Source organism: Carya illinoinensis, chromosome 1, assembly GCF_018687715.1.
Source record: "Carya illinoinensis cultivar Pawnee chromosome 1, C.illinoinensisPawnee_v1, whole genome shotgun sequence".
Lineage (NCBI taxonomy): Eukaryota > Viridiplantae > Streptophyta > Magnoliopsida > Fagales > Juglandaceae > Carya > Carya illinoinensis.
The window spans coordinates 4,458,580-4,484,157 of record NC_056752.1 but is presented as its reverse complement, the minus strand read 5'-3'; the positions used below and the strand labels follow the sequence as shown (position 1 = coordinate 4,484,157).

Sequence of the window (25,578 nt, the reverse complement as noted above, 5' to 3'; positions counted from 1 at the left end):
TTGGTTATTTTAGCTTCGACCACAAGAAAGGTAAAAATACCATTTTCTCAAGCTTATAATCCTAGCTGACAATATTGGGTTCACTACTCCTATTAATTGTGATTTGGTAAATTAATATTTAAATTTTAAACGTCAGGAGTTCTTGCTTCGTGGATTAGGTTATAAGATCAGTTATAGTATTACCATACTCACCAGTACTTTCGATTCATAGAACTATCACCATTACGTACGTAGTGCTACTTCAACCTTTTGCTTCACGCAGATAATCTTCTAGACCCCTTTTGTTTAATGGTAGAAACAGTGCAATACCTAGCTAGGCTAGAAGCTAGTGTCAACCTTTGATCACCATTTCCATCCCTTCGAAAAGCTAAAAAGGCATGTAATACTTCAAGATCACCTTAAAGAGGATTTAAAGAAACGAGGAATTAAGGATATGTTATACTTGCTTCGAAACTCATCAAAATTCATTACAAGAAAAATGAGTTTTTGTGACCATTATTTTGCAACCAAATGAATTATTTTCAACGAAAATGAGTATGTTTTCGTTGGAATAATCCTTTTGGTTGCAAAATATTAGTCACAAAAATTCGTTTTTATTATAGTAAAAAACTTGGTCAAATTGCTATTAATGAAAGCATTAATTGTTACAAACAATTTCCTAGCTACTTCACTATATATGTACTTTGGCACGCAAAGCACACTGATACCGTTGGGATTAACTGGATATCTAGCTAGTGGTAAATTTGAAGTATAATTCGCTCGAGCGACATGTCGCACAAACAATCTTTTTGGCGTTCGTTTAAGCTGACTGTCAAGCAGGTGTTGAGCGATCAATCTGCTTGGGGTTTGCTCAAGTCGACTGTCGAACTAAGTGTCGAGCCAACATTCACTCGAATTAAGAGTCACAATTGAGCTAGGGTCGAGCCACAAGACATGTCTCTGGAATGGCATTTTCAATAAGAAATCAAGCTACCATTCAGCCTACATCTACAGCTATACTGGGGATTGATGGTGATTTAGTTAGCATGCATTAATAATATATGAAAGCATTAAAGAAAATTTTTTAAAATAAAGTAAGTATCCTAACTAGCTAGTGTTTTTAGTCAAGTGCAAATGGAGAATCATAAAACGCAAAGCCTTCGCGTGCTTTAAAAGGCGCAAGAATAACAAACTAATGATCAGTAATAAAATTATGACAGCCATTGTGGATCTGACATATATATGTCTCAGATAATGCAATTTGCGGTGTAATTAGTGACGACTGAGCTATATAAATATATATATATATTATACAGTGAAGATTTCTCTCTTTTAAAAGCTGCATATTGTTGGGTCACGACAATAAATTCTTATCAATTAGATTAATTTAACTGTATGGCCAGCTGCCTGCATAAACTCAATATATGTTTGCATTTTAATCCACATAATTTTTAAACATGTCTGCTAATTATGATCTGATCCTACAAAACTGAATTGCAGTACTCTCCAATAAAAAAGCAAAAACAAAAACAAAAAAAAAGCTTGAATTCTTGAGAAGAAGTTCAAGGCCGGATCGATCGAGGAGCTAGCCAGCAGTGGGGAAGAAGATAAGAATCATTGCTACCAACCATAATATGCTTGTTCTAATTGGGAGAGTGGACGGTACAACACAATGTTCTAAACTAGTACACGGCCAATAGCATCATTAGTCTTGTCTTTACTGTTCATGTCACGCCACAGGTAGAGCAGTCAGTAGGTTAAATTTGTTAGGTTTCCTTTGTAACTCAAAGCCACGAAGCTTCCTTAGAATCCCAAACAATTGTCCGCAAAGCAACAAGTACTCTGTACCTAATAGGTTGCTTTTCCTTTGAGAAACTGCATAACTGACCGAAAACAACGTGTTCTTAATTTCTCATACATACATATATATATATTATATGTAGGATTTACAGAGTTGTTCTGCTGCAGCCATCAAAGTCGCTCGCTTCCTTCCAAGTATAATGATCTCATACAAGAAATCTTTGCAGGTATAGATCAGTACTAAAAACGTTCAAGAATATAATGAATATAGTGAAGCTCTAGATCTCGTGCTTCCCAATCTCTATATTTTAGGTATCACGCAATGTCATTTTCCGTCGTATTCCATTCGAATATGGGATACTACTACTCAAAGAAAAAATCGTAAAAAGTGAACGGATCCTTAATTACCAATTACTAATATATAGTATTAAGGCTGTTTATTCTTAATTTGCTCTCTCTACATGTATATATGTAGATATATGTGTGGGTGTGTGTGTGTAGGATCTCATGAAGGATTTGTCATAGGCAACAATAAATACATAACATTGAATTAATTACGACGTACCTTTTATCTAGGCTGCGGCCTCTAGCTAGCCGTGCGCTGAACAGTACCACATGCATGCGCGCATTTTGTGCCATTGCTTAAGTGGTGCAGAAAGAAAGAAAAAGAAGAAATTAAGCGCAGTACTGCATAATATGTTAGTCGTCAGCTGATATGTGAATGGTCGATGCGGTCATTAATTAGTTATCGGAGTTTTCAATCCTTCTGCATTGAATGTGGTTATAAATGTTGCTCTTCTGGTGTGGGGGCCTTTGGTATGTGATTGTAGTACTGTTCATTATCACCTCGTCCAACGGATAGGCTCAAAGACCTACTCATTGCTACTCATAAAATCCTGGCTCCCCTCATCAGAATGATTTTTTTGTCTTGTTTGGTGGCTTAAATTGCCAACTTAATTGTGCAGAAACAGCCGACAATTCTAAATACATACTTTGTATGTATGTATGTTATATGTACGTATGAAGTTCTTAAAATTTTGAATTGAAAGCCAGGAACAGAATGGGGCCGGGGGACCCAACCCTTAATTGCGATTATAGAGAGGTAGTAGCTGGCCGTCGGATGAAAATATGCTATACATACTACTGTCGTCTTCTTTATTGGGTCGTCAGGAAACACAAAAGGACTGCTAACCTCTCAGATGCCTAGTGTAGGGCCCCAAAACATTGAAAGCACAGATAGGAATGGTTATGGGATTGGGACATATAAGAAGGATTTGGGCCTCAATGGGTCCATCTCTAACCGGTATGGTTTTATGTCGCAAAAATAAATGGGAAGGATTGGGTGCAGCAGATCGATGTAGTACAGGCCGTCAGCTGTGTTAGTCCAACCCCACCTGAGCTAGGTATATAATTAATTAGTACTGTGACTAGGGTTGGAAATTGGAACATATGTATATAGTATGGTGAGGCAAGCACATGATGAGGATACATATCTAGGGTTTATCTCAGATACCTAAAATCCAAAGGTGCCATATTTGAGTTTTTTCTGAAAATATTGCATGCACTAATCGAGTTTTATGCGCGATTGTGATAATTTTAATTGTAATATGAGAGGTTATAAATGGTTATAGATCAGATCTCCCATCTTAGCAATCTGAGAGGGGGAGCTTTTATTTTAATTTTTATTTATTTGGTGTAGGGGGGACCAGATATATATAGAGGATCTTTCTCAATTAAATAAATGGAAGAATTAGGTGGATTTTTGTAAATTTCATAGGGAAGATTTTATTGACGGGCCTGGAGTCAGGTGTAGACAGGGAGCCCATGTTCAAGATGTTGTTGCTCCACCACATGATCTCTATGTCTATTATTTGATTTTCCTAATAAATTTTTATAAGAGAAAAAAATTTATCTATTTTTCAACCTCAAATTATCCACTTTTATTGCAATGTGATACCTATGATCTATCAGTTTTGACATGTAATTTTAATCAGACGAAAAATAAGTGATATAATACGATATGTGGAATTTGTATGATCAATTCTTAAACAACAGTTAATAGGAATGACAATATACGACATGACTCATGCATTCAATATGAATATGACTCAAAATAAACGGTTTTAAAATTGATATAAATGGATTTGACAGGTTGACCTGATAAGACATGATTAATAAACAGGTCAATCGCAGATCAACCCGTATAATACAAATAAATTATATTTTTAAATTTTATAAATAGTCTTGTATGTCTTTTTTTGTTGTTGAGAATATGTGATATTAATATTAATATTTGGCTACGTTATATCTCAAACTATTAAATCTTTTTTTGTTAATATGTAATTTTATTTTAGGAAAATACTACTTTTCTTTTCTTCTATATTATTAGTTTGGATATTGATGATAAAGTATTTTACCATCAATCCAATTGCAATTGTGAGTTATTTATATAGTTATCCTTGTATTAATATGTAATTATTATATTAATTGAATTAAAAATCTAAGAGTAAGCTTAACCCATTTATATGAAACGGGTTGAACCGGATTAAAACGGGTTGAAACAGGTCGTGTCCAAGTTAACCGAATAAAAGTTAATAATTATTAAATAAGTTAAACAGATTGTGTCGTGTTACCTATTAACTAAATATAGATTGGATACGAGTTTTATGGTTTGACTCGTTTAATTAAACTAGGCAGGTTCAAATTGACCATATGATATAGTCTAATATTCCTGATTTAACACAACCCACAAACATGAGTTTTAACTCCTTTTTTTTTTTTTTTGAATAAAACCTCTATAACCTTTCATTCATCTTCCTGTGTTACATCTTTATCATTCTTCAAACATCCCACAATAAAACCTGGGACTTCCTCTATCCAAACTTGTTCCCCCTCCATAACTAAAGCTTTTTTAGCTAAGCTATGGGCAATCATATTCTTTACTCTAGATACAAACTGTATAGACCAATTTGGTCTGTTGCTAAAGTAAAATCTAATGTCTTCTACAATAGGACTAAAATTAAAAGAAGCATCATCCTTGCCCATCAAAGCATGAATCACTACCTTTGCATCTCCCTCGAAAATGGCCCTTTGAATGTTAAGTTCAGAACATACCTCAACTGCTTTCCTCAAGGCATAGCTTTCTGCTACTGCTGCTTCTACCACATTTAGCTTCTGATCACAGACAGTTACCATAGCCTCACCTTGTTCATCTCTTATCATAATTCCTATTCCCATTTTCTTTCTCTTCAAATCCAAAGATGCATCCCAATTAACCTTTACAAAACCCCTCTCTGGTTTCTCCCACTTTACCCTTCCTGTTTCTGTTTTCTGTACCATCTCATTCTGATTTGAAGCCAATTGAGAAACCCGAAACTCATGCAAAGCTGCCTTTGTAGCACTAAACGAGTTCTTAGGACATGCCATTCTCTTTTCAAACACCCAATCATTTATTCTCAGCCACACCTTCCTCAACAATACAACCATCTCCTCCATCTGGTCCTTTGTGAGTATGTCCATAAATTTCTCCCATAGAGTCATAAAGTTCAATTCAGATATGGCCCACTTTTTGACACAGCTTTCATCATTTCCCCACAAGTTATTGGCTGCAGGGCACTCCCATAAAGCACGCATGATTGTTTCCTCCTCTGCATCACACAAAGGGCACATTTTTTCCTCAATCACCTTCCTCTTATGCAGATTTTCTTTTATGGGCAACAAGTTATTTGCAGCCCTCCAAATGAACAACTTGGTCACTCTTGGTACCTTCAAGTCCCATATTCTATTCCATCTATCATCCCTCTTCTCTTCTAATGAGCTTTTCCCTTGGTTTCTCCCCCATAACTCCAGCTGTAAGTAATATGCACTCTTAACTGAGAAAAGGCCTTTCTGAGATGGGCCCCATACCAACCTGTCTTTTGTTCCTCTACTACTCAAGGGCATACTTAGTATTATTTCAGCTTCCTCTGTTACAAAAATTTCTCTAATCTTGGCTTCATCCCATTCACATTTCTGAGTATCAATCAACTCTTCAACTTTAGCATCTTCCTGCAGCACCTTCACTGGAGATTGAATAGCATAAGAAGTAGGGATTGTCAACCACTTCGAACCCCATATTTTAACCTCCTTTCCATCCCCTACTCTCCACCTCAACCCTTCTTTCAATATAGTCCTAGCTGACTAGATGCTTCTCCATATGAGGGATGGTTGTGATCCCAATTTTGCCTCCATAAAGCTCCCATTTCTAAAGTATTTTTCTCTAAAAATCACTGCAGCCAAACTAAGAGGATACTTGAGGATTCTCCACCCTTGTTTTGCAAGAAGGGCAGAGTTAAAACTCTCCAAGTCCCTAAAGTCCATTCCCCCTTTCACTTTCTGCACACTTAGCCTTTCCCATTTCCTCCATATCATCCCTCTACCTTCCTGCTTTTTTCCCCACCAAAACTTGGATAACATCCCATTAATATCTTTGCACAACCTGCTAGGAAGTTTGAAAACCCCCATGGTATAAGTTGGGATGGATTGCAATACAGCTTTAATAAGAACTTCTTTCCCAGCTTGGGACAGAAATTTATTTTCCCAACTAACAATTCTCTGCCAGATCCTCTCTTTTAGGCTTCTAAAAGTGTTGAACTTAGATCTTCCTACAATAGTAGGGAGACCCAAATATTTTTCATATGTACCACAAACATAATTCTGGCCAACTTCCTTTATTGCCTGTTTTTCAGCTGGATGTGAGTTGCTACTAAAGAACACAGCAGTTTTTTCTTTGTTGAGGAACTGACCCGACGCCCTTTCATAAACTTGTAGAACTTCTTGTAATCTCCTCCATTCTGCAATATTTGCTCTGCCAAATAAGATGCAATCATCTGCGAAGAGGAGGTGATTGATGCTTGTCCCTCCTCGAGCCACTTGCACCCCTTTGATCAACTGATTCTTCTCATAATAGTCTAACAGACTACTTAATCCCTCAGCACATATAATGAACAAATAGGGTGACAAAGGATCCCCTTGTCTCAACCCTCTTGAAGGCCAAAATTTTAATCCAGGGATTCCATTAATGAGCACTGAGTATGAAGTTGTTCTAACACATTTCATCACTAAATCTACCCATTGAGTACAGAAACCAAGTTTACACAGCACAGCCTCCAAAAACTCCCATTCCACTCGGTCATAGGCCTTTGACATGTCTAGCTTCAAGGCCATGCTTCCCACTTTCCCCTTCTTCCTATTTCTCATTGAGTGTAATAACTCATAGGCTATCATAATATTGTCATTGATCATTCTTCCAGGCAGGAAAGCACTTTGTTTAGGGGAAGTTATCTCATCTAAAACACCTTTGAACCTGTTTGTAATAGTTTTAGAGACTCTTTTGCCTGAGTTGTGCCTCTACCCTTTGATCTTGTCTATTTAAGTGCACTAACAGTGGCTTATGATCCGAAGTTCTAGCCACCAACACTTCCACCCAAGCTTCAGAATAGATGTCCATCCATTTGGGGTTTGCCAGAGCTCTATCTAACCTTTCTTTAGTAAAGGTTGAATCAGCATGTGAGTTGCTCCACGTGTACTTGTCTCCCCTCCACCCCAAATCATGCAAATCTCCATCACTCATCACCTCCCTAAATAACTCCATTTGTCCATCTAGTCTAACCTTTCCTCCCCACTTCTCATCATCAATTAAAATTTCATTGAAGTCCCCTACTATCAACCAGCCCTCATCACCCTTTGGTTTCAAGCTCTTAAGCATTACCCATGTGTCTTTTCTTTTAGCTGTTTCAGGTGCCCCATAGAAGCACGTAAGAAGCCATTTACTCTCCCCCTCCTCTATTACCCAAGCACTAATATGTCTTTGTGAAAAATTCACAATATCTAACTGCATACTTTCATCCCACAACAGAACCATACCACCCCCTTTTCCCACTGCCTTAACTTTAAAACAACCTTCAAATCCCAATCTTCCTTTTATTTTCTCACATTTCATCCTTCTAAGCTTAGTTTCCATGATGAAAACTAAGTTGGGTTTATTTCTCTCTGCCATTAAGCAGAGGTCTTGAACTGTCTAAGGATTCCCCAATCCTCGGCAGTTCCAACTTAACATTTTCATAATAATTGGCAGGGCTGAATCTCAACCTCCGCCATTCCAATAGGGACATCAAAATTACCACTCCACTTCCCTTTCTTGTTTGCACCCCCACCTTCTTCATCAAACACTCCCCTTTTCTTTTTGGTTTTTTCTTTTTTAACTAACTCTTCTGTTTTGTGTTTTTCTCAGGCTCTCCTCTTCCATACACCTATTTTTTCTGGCCTGCTTCCTTCCACCCTTCCACCCGCTTCCTTACTCATCAACTCACTACCCACTTCCTTCCCCATGATCTCAAACTGCACTTCAACTTTCTGCAACCCCTGTTCCATATTTTCTTTTTGGCCATTCATAGTAATTAGTATGGTTGTTTCATCCCTTTCCTTTACTCCCTCAACCCCATTACTACTACCTAAATCCCCACTATCCTCCCCTTCCTTTGTTTTTTCACTCCCCTTTAATCCCCTTTCCTTCCCTGTTTCATTTACCTCAATTCTCTCTACACTTTCTTCCCTAACTCTACTGCCCCCCTCTTTATTACTTCCCCCACTACCTTCAGCATAAGACATGTCTCCTTCTCCTTCCACCACCCATTCCTTTCCTCATTTTTTTGCATTTTCACAAAGAAATTATTTCTGTAATCTTGCTTAGCCCTCAACCATTGACCATACTGATTTTCATCACCTACTACCCTGCTTCCTTCTTTACACTCATTGAGACCATGCTCTGTACAACCACAGGAGAAGCATATTCTAAGCATTTTTTCATAGCTAAAAGGAATCCAGATGTCATTGCCTTTAACCATCAGAGTTCTCCCTCTTGCTAGAGGTTGATTGAGATCCATATGGATCTGAACTCTCAAGAACTTCCCCCATCCGCTTCCATCTCCCTATACATCCACCCTTTCCACCCTTCCCACCGTACTCCCAATCTGTTCACCTCAAACTTCCGTCATACAAGATAACGGTAAGTTGTGAAACCTCACCCAAAAGCTTTCTGAGTTAAAATTCACTTGTTTCAATGGCGTAAAGCCATAAAACTCCTTCAATACCATTAACTGGTTGTCAAACAGCCATGGTCTACCTGACCAGACCTTCTGTTTATCAGCTATATTACCAAACACTATAGCAAAAGTATTCGGACTCACCTCAGTGAATTGTGCCTTCTTGCTGATTCTCCAAATTTTTGCCAGTGTACTTTCCATCACCTCCTTTCTAATCAGCTGATTTGAACAAAGTTTTCCGAGTAAAGACCTCTGTTCTTTCATCAACAGATCTCCCGATACTTTATCATCAATCTCTATTACCATTTTTTCCTCTTCCCTCAACCGTAGCTCCTTCCATTTTTCCTCTAGGTCTTCCATCACGTCGTCACCTTCACTTACGTCTGAATAAGCTGCTTCCCTTTCCGCCTTGACCTCCAGTGCCTCTCCGCACCTCAGCCGCACTTTGCTTCCAGAAACCTTCTAGAGTTAGCCGGGGCCACCTCCAGATTCCTTTTTTCGTTATAACTGCCTCCAGCACTATGCACCCACAACTTCCACTCCTTTTTCAAAGAGAAAAAGAGTGACTCTGAGTTTTCACTCCTAAGAATTCATATGTTCACCTTTTAGTACTTATTTGAAAGAAAAATGTATCAAAACTGCACAATAGTAGATCTGAAAGTAAGAATGGTGGTTAGCATTAACCAAGAAAGGCATAAGCCTATATGTTATATGTTAATGTCAACCACAAAGCACATTGCTCGTGGTGGTGTGCGCCGTGGAGATGAAGCTGGGGAGGAGTCGAGAGGTGAGTTGATTACAACATGTTGAATTTTGAGTGATTTTACAACTTACAACCTAGACATTAGTAGTTGTAGTAGGTCGTGAGGGTTAAATCATCATATTGAAGGCGAGCCTCCCAAAATAAGTTTTAAAATTTCATAGCATATATGCATGATGCCCTAATTTTTAATAATCTTTTTTATTTTTATTTTTATGAACAAATTTATTGCATTATTAACTAAAAGAGAAATATAATAAGACATTTTGAGAAATGATACAAAATGATTGGTCCAATCCCATACTTGACGGGTTTAAGCGGATTTTGAACAATCCATAATCCCCCCTTACTATATTTTTATTTGATAAAAAAAAAAAAAGAATCATAGAAATTCTATATTTTTATATTTTTTTGAACGACGCTTACACACTTCCAAATATCATTTCATGTAACTACAGTCATCATATGTAAGTTGTCATGTCATCATTGAAGACTCGGATAAACTTCACAAATAGATAATAATGTGAATATCTACGTACTCTAACACGAACAAGTATCATGGGAAAAAAGGAAAGGCATCACCCAGTCTGGATACATTCAGGAAAAAACAAACTCACAGGAAGCAACCACTTTCAATTACATTCTTTTCAATCCATCAAAACCCATTATCCACCAAATCAATCCACATAGCATTAGTCAAGAGATTTTGCATGAAGCAGTATAAACCCAAGTCATGGCGCCAGTTTGATTCTCAAGAGATTTGCAACATCTGAACTTTCATTTTTTCAATTTTTTTAGCAGCAAAATCTGCCCTTTCTAAAAAGAGTTCCAATCATCGCTCTTAGGTTCTCTAAACTCCTCAGTTGGTCTTGAAACAGGCTTTGCAGGATAATCTCTCTGTAGTTGAGTACGCTCTCACTCCTGCGGTTGTTTCTTCAGGGTTATTACTGGTGATGTCATTGAGCTATCTGACTGGAAATTATTACCTGGAGTTTCGACGTAAGGCCTGATGAATGTCCTCCGCCACCAGACCTCAAAGGCTCTCTGAAGATTTGGGCACTTATCACCGGCCTTCAAAAAACTTCCCAACCAAGAAAGCAATATGCTCTGCTGCTCCTCTAGAGGCAGGGTGAGGATTGTCCTCCCAATTCCTTCCTCCACAACCTTTCTATCAAATGATCTGCACCCATGTTGTAACCAGCTGTAGTCATTAATCAATGGTTCTAACCACGTTTGTAATAGCAATTGACGGGTGTCCTTTGATGGCAGGAGCTCGCCTCTTCCGATGCCAACAAATAGCCTTGCTGTAATGCAGCTAATGTGATAACGAGACAGAATGGGCAGCTTTGAATGTAGGGAAGCCAACTCTTGCTGGCCAGCCCACAATAGTGCAACTTCATCTGCTGCTTGCCTGTCAGCTAAAATCTCGACCAACCATGAAAGGTTATCAGCCTCTAGAGCTATTTGCTTCACTACAGGTTCTCTGCCGTCCATAGGTTTATCAGCAAACCCTGGTTCAGCAGCATGCCTAAACAAAGACAAAAGAGAACTCAAGCAGCTTTTGCATGAGCTATAAACGGTTTCATTGAAGATATCAGATGAACCTGCATAGCTTGGGAGACTGTTATTCTCCCTAAGAAGCTTCAGCACTACTGATTTCATTTCCCTTCGGCCTCGCTCCTCATTGCTTTTGAGAACGAGGTCAATTATCTGTGAAAGTGTGTCTTTCGGGTGTTTGGAGGCATCAGAAGAAACTCGCTTCAATACTGGGGTGACACCGATACCCTCACCCTGGAGTCGTAGGACAGACGAAACCACCTTTTCTTCTTCTTCACCAACCCAAGGGACAGCTTCCAAGTATTCTAAACATGACTGCATGCAAGAGTTGAAACCAAGTAGTTCTGCAACCTGGAAAACAGCTCCATCAGATGAGGTTTTCATGTTATGTAGAGATACATGAAAGTGCTAAAGGCTGATGTAAAATCCAATGACTGGAAAGTATACAAGAAAAGAAAGGCCACTACTCCACCTCATATCAATGCTCACAAAGAAACAACACCGACTACAAATGAAGTAGCCAATCAGCTTACAATACATCTACTCGGAGATAAAAGAGCTCCAGACAGTGCAAGAAGCTCCATTATCCTAGTAATAGCTACCAACTTCATTCACAAACAACAGTAACACAATTGGCAGATAAGAAACAAGGTACTCAAAAGCTTCAATGTGATACCATGCAAACGAATGAAAATCCAGGCCAATATTGCCGGGGAAACTCATCAACAATCTGGATTGCAAACTGATTAAAACAAGAACTGGTGAGAGATAACAACCCAAGTGAAATTATGCTGTAGAGAGAAATAATAATTTAAACCATGTTTCCTGGTAATTACTAATTTAGTATACAACACAACGCTTTCCTTAGCCAGTAAAAAAAATCTTAATGGTACAAAACAAACATATTGATGCAAAATTGGATTTCTTCCATGATGAGATAGCTCATTCGTCTACACATTATGATGTATCTAAATGGTTGAAAGCAACACCAAAGAGTGAGCCTTCAGAACTGAATGCATTTAGAAGGAGAAGCATCAATGAGATGAGAGATTAATTACAGTGAGTAAGCAATATGCCTCATAGTTGTCAATATCACAACATATGCTACATATGTCTGGCACAATACTATACGCTTCACCCAGATTTGACCAAATCCTGGTGGTCTTAAATACGTCATCTGAAGCCCTATTAACTCCTTTTAGTGCAAAACTATTTTCTCTCCAAGAGTTGCTTTGAGTTACTGGAAGCTTAGAAGATTCTGTCCGAATAATTATGGGGGGAATACAGGTAATAAAAAAGGATTATGAGAATAATTCCAATTACAAGTGCTTTGAACAAGATTAACTTGAAATTGGTTATGATTATAAATCATATAACAACCCAAGGAAAGTCCAAATCATATATGGGCTTCTATTCCTAAATGATTACATAATATTACAATACAGTCCCATGGATCATTATAAAAGCCAATAACTCCTCTCTCATAGGCAATATGAGATTTAATTCTGAATGGCCTCATGTTATAATCTTCCCTAATTAAAATTGCTGCCATCCTTATCAGGCCGTTCCAATATGGCATGGCATAAGTCCCATATTCTGTTTGAGATTAGCTATGATATTTAACTTGAAAAACAAAAGAGCCCAAATCACATAAGGGTTTATACATCCATAGGACTAATCGAGGATATAATTGAAGCCCTGTGGAACATTATAAAATGCAAAAACATCTCCCTCTCAAATATTGTAGGATCTCATTTACCAACCTCATACTAAATCTGGGGTGTTACAATAGCAGTTTTAGCATTCATGATAGTTTAAACACCACCCCAAAACTTATCCAAAAAAATATGACCCCAAAAATGTTGACCAAGCAACCAAACATTTTTCATGTACTCAAGCTTCCACAGTAGATAAGTTTTTGTATTTAAAGTAGTTACCATTCTTAATTGCTCCCAAGGGGCCGTTAATAGCAATCAAACATTTAAGAGAAAGGCTGAACGAAATTTACCGACACTGCCTGATGTCCAAGGCCCAATGGCAATCAGTTTTCAATCTACAGCTTTTTAGCCTTGATAGGCAGGTTTTCTCCTGACAAGGGTCGCTTTTAGGGATCATTTTGATAATTCGAGTGGCAGAAGCCGAAGCAACTACTTTCAAAGTTATAGAACGAAATGCAACATTGGAGTGAGAAGTAGGAGTCAGAAAGATGATTATGAGAGAAAGAACTCCTATGTTAGAAGTGAAAGAACTCATTTGCTTTCCTTTTAAAATTTGAATGGATTCATTCTTATCTGATACATACACAAAGAAGACTCAAAAGAAGTGTTTGACGGCTCAGAAGCAATGCTAGCTATCTGCTTAACGCAAGTAAATTGAATGTTGTCTTCGAGGAGATAGGTAGAAAGAAAAAAGTCTCCTAGCTAAAGGTAGCTTGTCTTGCTCAAGAAGTGAGAACAGTTAGAATAAGGTAACTAATGGGTACGTAATGAGTGGGAATCACCTACCCCCTCACAACCCACCCATATGCGAGATGCCCTCTCCTCTCTTTGCCCATTGGAGGTGCAGAGGAAAAGAAGGCCATAACAGATAAATCAGGTGATGATGAAGGATCTGCCTTTCCCATAGTAATGAGATCGAGATACCCTTCAAGGACTCTTCATTTGTCAAGGACAGCTTCAAGCAGGATTGGGGTAAAGGTACCACCAATTGTGCGCACAGCAGTGCGAATGGATATATTAATTTTTTAATTTAGGTTGAAAAATTTTAGGTATGGCAGTGTCGTTAGGTGTTTTGATCGGTAATTTAGGTTACTTTGTTTGGATTGTTTGGGCCTTTCAAAGAAGAAGCCAGGTTCACTGCCATCAACGAGCCTAACCTAAACAGAACAACTTCTGCTGGTTCAGCTTAAGGGGTACTACATATAGGTATGGTGGCCAGATTTTGTCAACCAATTTGAATGGTTCAGCTGTCAGAATCCAGCCCTCAATGCTAGAGCCCAAAAAAGCATAATTTGAGGTCCCTCAAAAACAGCTGCATGCATGAGTAAGCCATGGGGAAATTCTTTAATAATGACTTAATTTTTAGTCCATAACAGGAGGGATTTGCTTTTCATTACAAGGCTAGCCATCCTTATATCCAGAAAGGCATGAACTACAAAGGACATATATAAACCACATCAGAATACATCAGCAATGGAAACCCATCAATAAATCATCTGGATAATTATTTGAAGCAAAGAATTAAGATTTCAGTTTTTAGTTCAAATGGCTTGAATAGAATATGAAAAGCACAATAAAAATAAAAATAAAAATAAAAAGAAGATATAAACCTTATAAATATATATATTTTTTATAAGTAAACCTAATAAATATATAGATATGTATGATTTGGTATAAGCATTATTTTAAATTTATTGCATTCGGTTAGGTTTTTTACACAGAGAAGTCAGAGCTTCTTCCAGGTGGAAGCCCATTCTTTGTCAACACAGTATATTTTTGTTGGAGCAAACCCCTAGAAACTCAAATGTATTGTGGATTATTAAAAATTCAATGACGCAATTTATTTATTCTTTAAATCCCTCTATCATTAATCCCCAATCCAAATGCAACCTAGTAATTGTTTTACATAGGCAAAACTTATACCAACAACATAATACATATAATCAGACAATGCAAGTAACATGGAGAGATCAATTGCATGGTCATGCAAATTACCTTAAGAATGCGGAGTACGCGAGAGACACTTTGCTTGATCAGTCGTTGCTTAATTTCTTTGCAATACATTAGTCCCACAGTTTCAACATATATCTCAACATCCTCACAATCCTCAATTTCAAGAGATGACGCACCAGACTGTGGTTGAGAAAGCTTGTCTGCAATATAATGGCTATTCTCCACTAGAACATTCTTATGAACACTCAATTTCACACAAAATCCCTGCTTTCCAAGTAAAATCACCTTCATATCACTGGTTCCTGGCTCACCAAACTCAATTGCCACCTTCCTTGGCAAATTTTCAATTTTGGGTCTTGGTGCTCTTTCAGCAGCCACAGGTGCACTCAGGCCGGGTGTATCAGGGACAAAGGTTCGCTGATCTGGTCTTGATGGGGTGAATGTTGGCTTTCTTTCAGTTACTGGGGTCTGTTTCTTGGTGACAGTGGTCTTGGGTGGTGGTGAGGAGGGTTTTGGTTTGTTTAGAGGGTTTTGAGCTTTGAGGGTCTTTTGAAACCCAACTGGAGAAGGACAACACCAAAAACCTTCCGGGGTCACTGCAATTGGGACATTTCTGATCTTCGTCTGGCCTTGTTCTACCCTTGTAAGTCTAATTTCAGCCATATTTAAGAAGAATTCGCAGCAATATTCACTCAAGATGGGGCATTTACAATGAAAAATACACTGAAGCCCAGTGGATTATTAGAGTCACTCGAACTTTATAGAAGTGAATAAAATCCCGAGAAATGAAGAACTGCTTCTTTGACAACAAAACTCTTCTTCTCCAAAACAGCCTCGGTACCTTGTAAACACACAGATATGAAAACTGGAAAGCTGTGTTTTATGTTGACTCTAGGAACCCCGAGTTCATTTTTACTTCCTCCAGATATAGAACAAAGAACTGCTTTTTCTAAAAACAACAATTAGAAAAGGAGAAAAAAAGGAGTACGAAACAATGAGTAAAGATTTCGATGAAAACCACCCACCTAAAACCCAAAAATAGAAAAAAATAAAAATAAATCACAGTTTCTCTAAAACAGAAAAAATAAATTACAATTTACAGCTAGCTGAATAGCATAAAGGTAAGGATACGCGGGAAGGAATAACAATGACTTCAAAAATATAATCTTTGCAGAGACGAAATTTACTCTCAAAGCAAAGAACAAAAAAGCATCCACAAAAGCATTATCAAGAGGTAACTACAGATCCACTTCCAGTTAAAAACCTAAAAAATTCAAAAAGTACCCTCAAACAACAGAAACAAGAAAAAACAGGTCTTTCCTCGCTCGACAACCCCAATACCCCAAAACAGCTCAAGAAAAACTCACTAGGAAGCAGTAATCGGAGAGCTCACTGGAAACCATCTCTTATCTCATTTTCTTTTTAAACCCACAAGTGGCTAAAATGATTGAACGGGAGCCCCGGTGTCAAGCATCAAGGGAACCGCCTAACAAAGACTTGCAGGTTGGGATAATAATTAGAGTGGTAGTGGCTCTTTAATTTGTAAAGTTCAAGAATTTACTGGAAGGATTCCCCTCCCAAAAAAAAAAAGTGAAAGTTAAAGAGGCGATGGCTATGGGGCTGGTGTTTCCTACTGCTTTAGCAATTTGTCTACCTCTACTTTTGATGATTGTGGGATTGTGGGTCTCAGAATTTGCATGCCAGTGCCTCTGCAAATTACCGTGGCCCTCTCTCTCTCTCTCTCTCGTTCTATAATACTATCTATGTTGCTTTTCGTGGCCGTCGCTGGATATTCTTGGAGTAAAAGAGACCGTCGCTGTCATGGAGAGTAATATGCTAAACATGCAAATCATTTCAATCACTGAAACGCCCTCCCTGTCATGGTGTTGCTAATTAGCAATTGGCTTACACTTGGGGAAATGATGGACGATGGAAAAGCCTTGAAGTTGAATCCCAAATTAACTTATTTTTTAAAATTTAAAAGGGAAAAGGTATAATTTGCAGTGTCGGTTTTACATTTTTACATTTATAATTCAATGATACTTAAAACTATTAGTTTTTAATAATATTAAAGCGTAACGCATTTGTTTTAAGAGATTTTTTTTTTTTTTTAACATTTGGGAGGGGGTGTTTTAAGAGTTGAGTGATGATGTTTTTCGTTTTTGTTTTGATACATTCTTCTAAATCTTATTATTCTCAGTTATATATATTTTAAGGACAATTCTCAATTATATTCAAGTGTAGTATATTTTAAATTATTGACACATAAAATTATTTAAAATATATAATATCAATAACTATAATTAAAAATAACAAGATTTAGAAGAAAAACTCAACATCATTCTTTGACAATTCAACCATGTAAAGTTAAAAAATCCTTTTAAAAATTCCAAAGTGGTAATAAATATGACAAACAATATTCATCAATTATGTCATCTTTTCGAGCTTTTAATCATAATCAATGAGCCCTAACATTATTATAACCTACTCCAATGGGTCAAGGCTGGTCATCCAACGATGAACCACCCTTTATATACATATATCCCTTTATTTATATCTTATAATAATGTAAATGTAATAGCATTTTGTGGGCCCAACTTTAATTGATAGTAAAGTGAAGGAGCATCATTCAAATTGTGTTCAACAGGGACACCTCCCATCTTTTCTTCTTTGTTCCTCGATCACTCTGCTGTTTGCTTTAGAAAAAGAATGGACAAACAGCACCGTCCTATGGCACAAATATTTCCCATCTTTTTCTTTTCTGTTTTTCTTAATTTTTTCACAAAATTTGTTACTACAATATAGAAAGTAATGAGACATAGTATTAAATTATTATGAAATCACTACTTATTCTAAAAGTTTTAATTAATGGAAGAGATATATTTTATGATTTATTTTATATCTTAACACTCTCCCTCACATATAGGCCAAACTTTTCCTCTGGCTCAACACGTGGGATATTTAATTGAATGGATTAAAGTGTAGAATCGGGATTCGAATTCAGAACCTCTGCATTAATATCATATGAAATCACTACTTATTTTAAAAACTTGAGCTGATAAGAATATGTAGATTTTATTATTTATTTTATATCTTAAAAATTATTATCTAAAATCTATATATATATATATTATTTAAACAGAAAATCTACACAACAACCTCACACTTTTTCATACTATTGAAAAATGTGAATTTATTATTTTACCCTCTTCTATTTTACACTAGTGTGTTGGGTGTGGGACTGCTGTATAGCAGTGCTCTTATTTAAAAAATCTTGTACAAATAATATTAAATAATATAAAATCTATAACTTGAGATGATCTCCAACTAGCAACATCTAAGTTTGAGGAGTGTTATTTGTTAACAACTTATGTGGAAGTTTAGAAGGCTGCATCATGCATTGCAATAATAGAGCCTGGAAATGATGAGAGAGTGGAAGTTTAGAAGGAGAGAGCACGTTTTCATCATCAATGGCTACCAAAAAGGAAGCCCATTGCAATGTATAATGGCCATGTGGCTGGGTGGGTGGGTCGATCGTCGACTCTATGCTCTATATGTGACAACTTGAACTTTGTTATTAGCGCCTCCTACACGTGCTACCTAATTAATGTAATAATCAAGCAATGTTTAGTTTGACCTTTCAAGACATAACCCTAACATATCAATGAAGAAGAAGATTCTGCCATGCATGCAATGCTTTTTATTACTTGTTTTATATATGATTAGTTGGTTTGCTTTTTGAGGTCTTTTAGAAAAAACTAAATTAAGATTATAATGTAATAACATATTCAAAAACATCTTTTGGGTCTTATTAGCATAGCACCATTTATTCCCAAATTGTCCTAGAATATTCTAGAATGTATTTCTGATTTTCTGTTATTCTTTTGTTATTTCTCTTGTAACAGAATGATTCCTTTTGTAAAGTGTATAAATATACACTGCCTCATACTATCAATACAACTTGGAAATTCAGTAAAGCTGTGCCTCTAACATGGTATCAGAGCTGCTCGACTAGCAGTCTCGTGATCCATGGCTACGCCCTCCTCTTCTTCTTCACAGTCCCACTCATCCATTCTCTCCTCCTTTTCTCATGTGGTCACTACTAAACTTACCACTGAAAATTACTTACTTTGGACTGTTCAAATCACTGCATATCTGCGAGGTCAGGACCTCTATGGATACATTGATGGAACCTTGCGTTGCCCTGTGCAGCTTCTACCTGCCAGTGACAATGCATTACCCAAAATCAACCCAGACTATCTTGCCTGGATAAGAACAGATCAGCTAGTGCTTAGCGTTCTGTTCTCCTCTCTCTCAGATTCTGTCCTTGGACAAGTTCTCTCCTCTAAAACTGCACGAGAGCTATGGCTTTCTTTGAAATCCATGTTTGCCTCTCATTCACAAGCAAAGGAATTCCAAGTCCGATATCAACTTACAAATCTCTCCCGTGGCAATTTGTCTGTCTCAGATTATTTTGCAAAGGTTAGAAACCTTGCTGATACGCTAGCTGCAACCGGTAACCCCCTTCAAGATAAGGAATTTGTCTCATACCTTATCAATGGTCTCGGACCAGCCTATGAGTTCTTCGTGACTTCTCTCACTACAAGATCTGATCCTCTCACCTCCTCCGAACTTTATCAACTGCTTCTCATTCATGAAAATAGACTTGCTCATACTGCTAACATTGCTAAATCTCTTGTTGAGCCCTCTATTAATTACAGCAGTCGTGTTCAACGTGGACGAGGTCATTTCCGTGGTAATCGACAAGGCAGAGGAAGAGGTGGTATTGGTACCTCTCAAACTCGTGGGGGACGCATTTTCAGTTCTTCAGGAAACTTCTCTCAAACACCGAGCAGCCCCAGAACCACCTGCCAAGTTTGCAATAAGCAAGGACACATTGCTCTTCAGTGCCGATACAGATTTGATCACTCATACCAACTGGATCCACCTCAATCCTTTTCAGCAAACCACACCTCCTCTACCACATACTCGGATCAAAATTGGTATCCCGATTCAGGAGCCACCCACCATATTACCCATAATCTCAGCAACCTTAATCTTCACAGTGAACCCTACTCTGGTGTGGATGCTATCCGCGTAGGTGATGGATCGTGCCTTCCCATTCGACACACTGGTGACAGCTCCTTCACTTCCGATTCTTTTTCTTTCACTCTCAAAAATCTTCTGCATGTTCCGAACATCTCTAAAAATCTTATCTCTGTTTTACAATTTTGCATTCACAATTCTTGTTTCTTTGAGTTTCATGCCACTTACTTTTCTGTGAAGGATTCTCAGACGAGGAAGACCCTCCTCACCGGTCCCACTCATAACGGTCTCTACCAATTTCCCTCAATAAAATCCGTTGCCTCCACTCATCTTGGTGAACGGACTACGATTCCCACTTGGCATCAAAGATTGGGTCACCCCTCTCTCCAACTGGTCTCCAAAATCGTGCACACTCACGGTCTGCCACTCTCCTCCAGCAATGTTTCCTTCAAATGTCCTGCCTGCCCGCTTGCAAAGAGTTGCCAGCTTCCGTATGGGCCCAGCCAGTCCACTTACACGAAGCCCTTGCAGTTACTCTGTGCCGATCTCTGGGGCCCATCCCCTGTTACTTCAAAATGTGGATTTCGTTATTATGTTTCTTTCATAGACCATTTTACTCGATACACATGGTTTTTTCCATTAAAATTGAAATCTGATGTTCAATCTATTTTTTCTCAATTTTTGCCCTTTGTTGAACGACTCTTCAATTGTAAATTGATTAATCTTCAAACTGATGGTGGTGCCGAATTTAAACCTATTACTTCAATATGTTCTAAACTTGGCATCACTCATCGACTATCCTGTCCACATGCCCATCAACAAAATGGATTAGTCGAGCGTAAGCATCGACATATTGTCGAAACTGGGCTTGCTCTTCTAGCCCATTCCTCTCTACCCACTACTTATTGGGTTGAGGCTTTTGAAACCTCGGTTCACTTAATTAATATGCTTCCTTCCAAACCCCTTCATAATAAAACCCCTCACTTCATGGTTTACCAAAAAAATCCAAATTATTCCTCTTTGAAAGTCTTTGGATGTGAATGTTGGCCCAATTTAAGGCCATACAATAAAAACAAACTTAATTTCCGCTCTGTTTCCTGCATATTTTTGGGCTACAGCACCTCACATAAAGGTTACAAATGTCTTGAGCCCAATACCAACAGGCTTTACATTTCCAGGGACGTAACCTTTGATGAAGGCTCTTTTCCCTTCTCAAAACGACAGCCCATCTCATCTCCATCTCCCTCACCCCCCTTGGCCCAAACTCATGTTTCTCTTCCTCTTTTTACCCAGTCCATTCTCGGCCCAGGACCAACCTTAAGCCCCGGCCTCTCTTTACCTATCCCGATCTCTTCCTCTTCTTCATCTAGTAACCCTAACTCCTCTTCCAGTTCCTCTGCTCCTCCTATACCCTCCTCGGATTCTACACCCTCCTCTCCAACTCCTACTAATCCTTTGCCCGTTTTACACAGCTCCACTCTTATTCCTCCGAGATCACCCATCATCACTCGGAGTCAAACCGATTCCTCTCGTCCACGGACTCTCACGGATGGCACGATTCTCTACCCGCGACGGACCTGCCTCAACACCACGGTGGATGTTCCCGATGAACCATCCAGCTTCTCAGCCGCCTCTAAATTTCCCGAATGGTATGATGCTATGTCTCTTGAATTTACTGCCTTACTTCAAAATCATACTTGGACATTAGTTCCTCCTCTTCCAACCTTTAATATTCTTGGATGTCGATGGGTCTACAGAACCAAGTTGAACTCTGATGGTTCTTTTGCTCGTAGAAAGGCTCGGTTGGTAGCCAAAGGCTACCACCAACAGTCGGGTTTGGACTACAATGAAACGTTTAGTCCTGTGGTTAAATCAACCACCATCCGTATGATTTTATCTCTAGCTGTTAGTCAAAACTGGAATTTGCGCCAAATAGATATTCAGAATGCCTTTTTGCATGGTTCATTGACTGACACGGTTTATATGCAGCAACCTCAGGGGTTTATCAACTCTGATTACCCTCACTATGTTTGTAAATTGAACAAGGCTATCTATGGCCTTAAACAGGCCCCCCGTGCCTGGTTTGCCCAGCTTAGTACATGGTTGATTGAGTATGGCTTCTCAGCCTCTAAGGCCGATCCCTCATTATTTATTCTCAAGCATGATGATCTGGTCATTTACTTATTGATTTATGTTGATGACATGGTAATAACCTCCTCACAATCGCATGCCATTGATTCCCTCATTTCTTCTCTGGCCACTGCTTTTCCTGTCAAGGACTTAGGAAAACTCTCCTATTTTCTTGGCCTTGAGATTGACTATTCAGATGGTGGATTATTTTTGTCACAACGGAAGTATATCAAAGATCTGTTGGCTAGAAGCAACATGCTTTCTGCCAAACCAATGACCTCACCTATGGCAGCCTCTCTTAAGCTGTCTCAATATGACTCTCCTGAGTTTGAGGATTGTACTCTGTTCCGAAGCATTGTAGGCGGGTTACAGTACCTGTCCATGACCAGACCTGATATAGCATTTGCTGTAAACAAGGTCTGTCAGTTTATGCATTGCCCGAAGCTCTCTCACTGGACTGCTGTTAAAAGAATTCTTCGCTACTTAAAGGGATCTCTCAATCTTGGTTTGTTTTTTAAGAAGAATTCCACACTTACCCTTCAAGCTTATACCGATGCTGACTGGGCTGGGTGCCCCGATGATCGACGCTCCACTGGTGGCTTCTGCATCTTTCTTGGTCAACACTTGATCTCCTGGAGCTCAAAGAAGCAGAAAACAGTTGCAAGATCTAGCACTGAAGCGGAGTACAAGTCCCTGGCCTCCACGGCTGCTGAATTGATCTGGCTGCAAACATTGCTCCGCGAACTTGGTATCTCTCTGTCACAACCACCCACTCTTTGGTGTGACAACATTGGTGCAACCTTTCTCTCTGCAAATCCACTCTATCATTCACGAACCAAACACATGGAAGTTGACTACCACTTTGTTCGTGACCGTGTTACTGCAAATACTCTCAAAGTTTCCTATTGCAGTTCGAAAGATCAGCTGGCTGATGTTTTTACAAAACCCCTAGTTTCAGATAACTTTCTTCATTTTCGTACGAGTCTCAATGTTGTAGATACCCCACTGGACTCGAGGGGACGTATTAGCATAGCACCATTTATTCCCAAATTGTCCTAGAATATTCTAGAATGTATTTCTGATTTTCTGTTATTCTTTTGTTATTTCTCTTGTAACAGAATGATTCCTTTTGTAAAGTGTATAAATATACACTGCCTCATACTATCAATACAACTTGGAAATTCAGTAAAGCTGTGCCTCTAACAGGTCTGATAAATTATAAACTTCAACAATTTATACTCTTAAAGTTTGCATGTCGTTTCTATTTTTTTTTTTTTTTTTTTAAGTTCAAACAAGAGTAATGTCAGATATAAATTATAAATAAACAAGTTTCGTACAGTTTTTTTTGTAAAAATGTGAACCCCACTAAAACAGAAAGTCTTTTTTATACATTTTCACAGTAAGTCCACCTTTTCACAAAATGTAATTTGTCTATTTATACAGATCATTTCTCTGTCAAAATAGACAAATGCCATATAGAGAATATAAGAGTTACAATTAGGAGTGTAAAAACAAACCAATAAACTAGTAAACCAGATCGGACCGGACCAAACCGGTGTGATTGGTTCGGTCCCGAGTTTGGTTTGGTCCGGTATCGGTTTTACTTTTCCTAAAACCGGTCAAAATCTGTCCGGTCCCGATTTTTCTTTTTCTAAAATCGGACCGGACCGGTTTATATATATTTTAATTTTTTTATATTGTATATAATATTTATATATAATATATAACTATATATAAAATAGTTTTGTATTATATGATAAATTACTAATTAATATAATATTAAATTTTAAAATCTTATATCATTTTGTTTATTGTATTAATAGTTATACTAATACAATATAATATATCATTATATTATATATTATAATATATCATTATAGTCAATAATACAATTATAATATATATTATAATATACTACAATATATTATCACTAGAGTATTATATATTATAATACATTATATTATATTATATAATATATAATATAGTATATTGAAACCGGTAAAACCGGACCGAAAACGGGTAAAACTGGAATACCGGTTTAGAAGGATAACTAATGCGTAATCGGTTTTGAAAAATACAAAATCGATACATACCGGTTCGGTCATAAATTTATCCAAAACTAGACCGAACCGGATTGGTTATACCCCTAATTACAATGAGACAAAGTTACATACAACCCATGACACGAAGAAGTTGTTTGCTACAAGAACCCTGTAATCAACATTGTTTAGCTCCCATATATCTCATTTCCATGATTCCTTGATAAAATACAGGAAATTAATCGGACTCTATGCTAGTTTGCATTGGCCAGCCCTATGCCATTCTACTCCTCTACAGGGTCTATTCCGGACTACAAATCTGTAGCTATAGCTTGGGTAGACGACACACTTTTTTTAAAATAAATAAATTCTCCAATATTTTTCCCCAACTCCAAGTCCAAACATGCACTTAAATATTGAGAAATAATGTTATTCTATCATTGATTTTATCATCTAGCCATATTATTTATGTGACACATTATAAGTACTTTTATATATCAACCACTTCAATGAACAGACATGAATTCAAGTGTGACTGAGGATGACTAAGTCAAAGATGAAGAGTAACATTGTTCTATAATACTATGAAGTTAATAAATTTATGTTAAATTACAGAGTTGTTTAAATTTTATAATAATTGCAAGAGGTGAATTTAATCGTTAAATTAATATTCCTAACACCTTAAACCTTATGAGACATCAAATGTACTCAATGTTGGTGTTTAGTATGTTTACAGCAACATTATTGAACAAATATCTCCATTTAGTGTTGCATCTAATTTAGTGAGAAGAGATTTTAAAGTCATCTTATTTCTTTCTGATGAGATGTTTCTTTGGATGAATGGCTGTCATGTCATTCCAGATTTTGCATATCAGAGAAGTGCACAGACAGATTTATTGGAAACAAAGAAACGAGGGACCTGTAGAAGACAAAAACATAAAACTAAACAGGCTTTTTCGTGCACAAGAAGAGTGAGTTCTTTAACTGCATATGGCAGACTGTATTGAGCAAAGCTGCCAAAAGTGGTTTCTCATGTCTGCAATTGTTTAGATTTTTCGTAAGTTGCCATGCAAAGCCCACGTGAGCATGGTCCATGCCCTGAGGCTGATCCTTCTTAAATCAAACATGAGGACTTGGTTTCCTCCGTGACCCCACACGTGTGCGTGTGCAGCAAATAAAGTAATATGGCTTCAGTGGATGTCTTTGTTTTTCTTTTGGTGACTGCAGTTCTGACATTTTCTAACAGTTGGTATCGTGACTCGTGAGAATTGCCCTTACAATGAAATACAAGTGGGTTTGATTTGGTGGATGCTACGTCCTCACCTCTCATATATGAGGATCTAGACATGCAATTGACTAGTCTAAACATTTATGAGAAGCCTAAGAAATTTTGAAGTACAAAAAAAAAAAAAAACAAAAACAAAACAAAACAAAAAAAACAAAGGGTGAAATTTTCACCTATAAACCATCACCTAAGAAAAGTTTCAAATTGCACCCCAAAACAACCAATTTTT

General features: G+C 37.7%; 1 protein-coding gene across 1 annotated transcript; it reads right to left on the bottom strand.

Annotated features, from left to right (window-relative positions):
• Window positions 1-10,085: 10,085 nt before the first annotated feature.
• LOC122306751 (BTB/POZ domain-containing protein At3g50780-like) lies at window positions 10,086-16,688 on the bottom strand. The gene is made up of 2 exons (XM_043119268.1): window positions 14,892-16,688; window positions 10,086-11,529 (listed from the first exon to the last, which is right to left on the bottom strand). Exons 1-2 carry the CDS (start codon window positions 15,510-15,512, stop codon window positions 10,537-10,539), a joined length of 1,614 nt encoding a protein of 537 aa, XP_042975202.1. The 5' UTR covers window positions 15,513-16,688; the 3' UTR covers window positions 10,086-10,536.
• Between the last annotated feature and the right edge of the window lie 8,890 nt (window positions 16,689-25,578).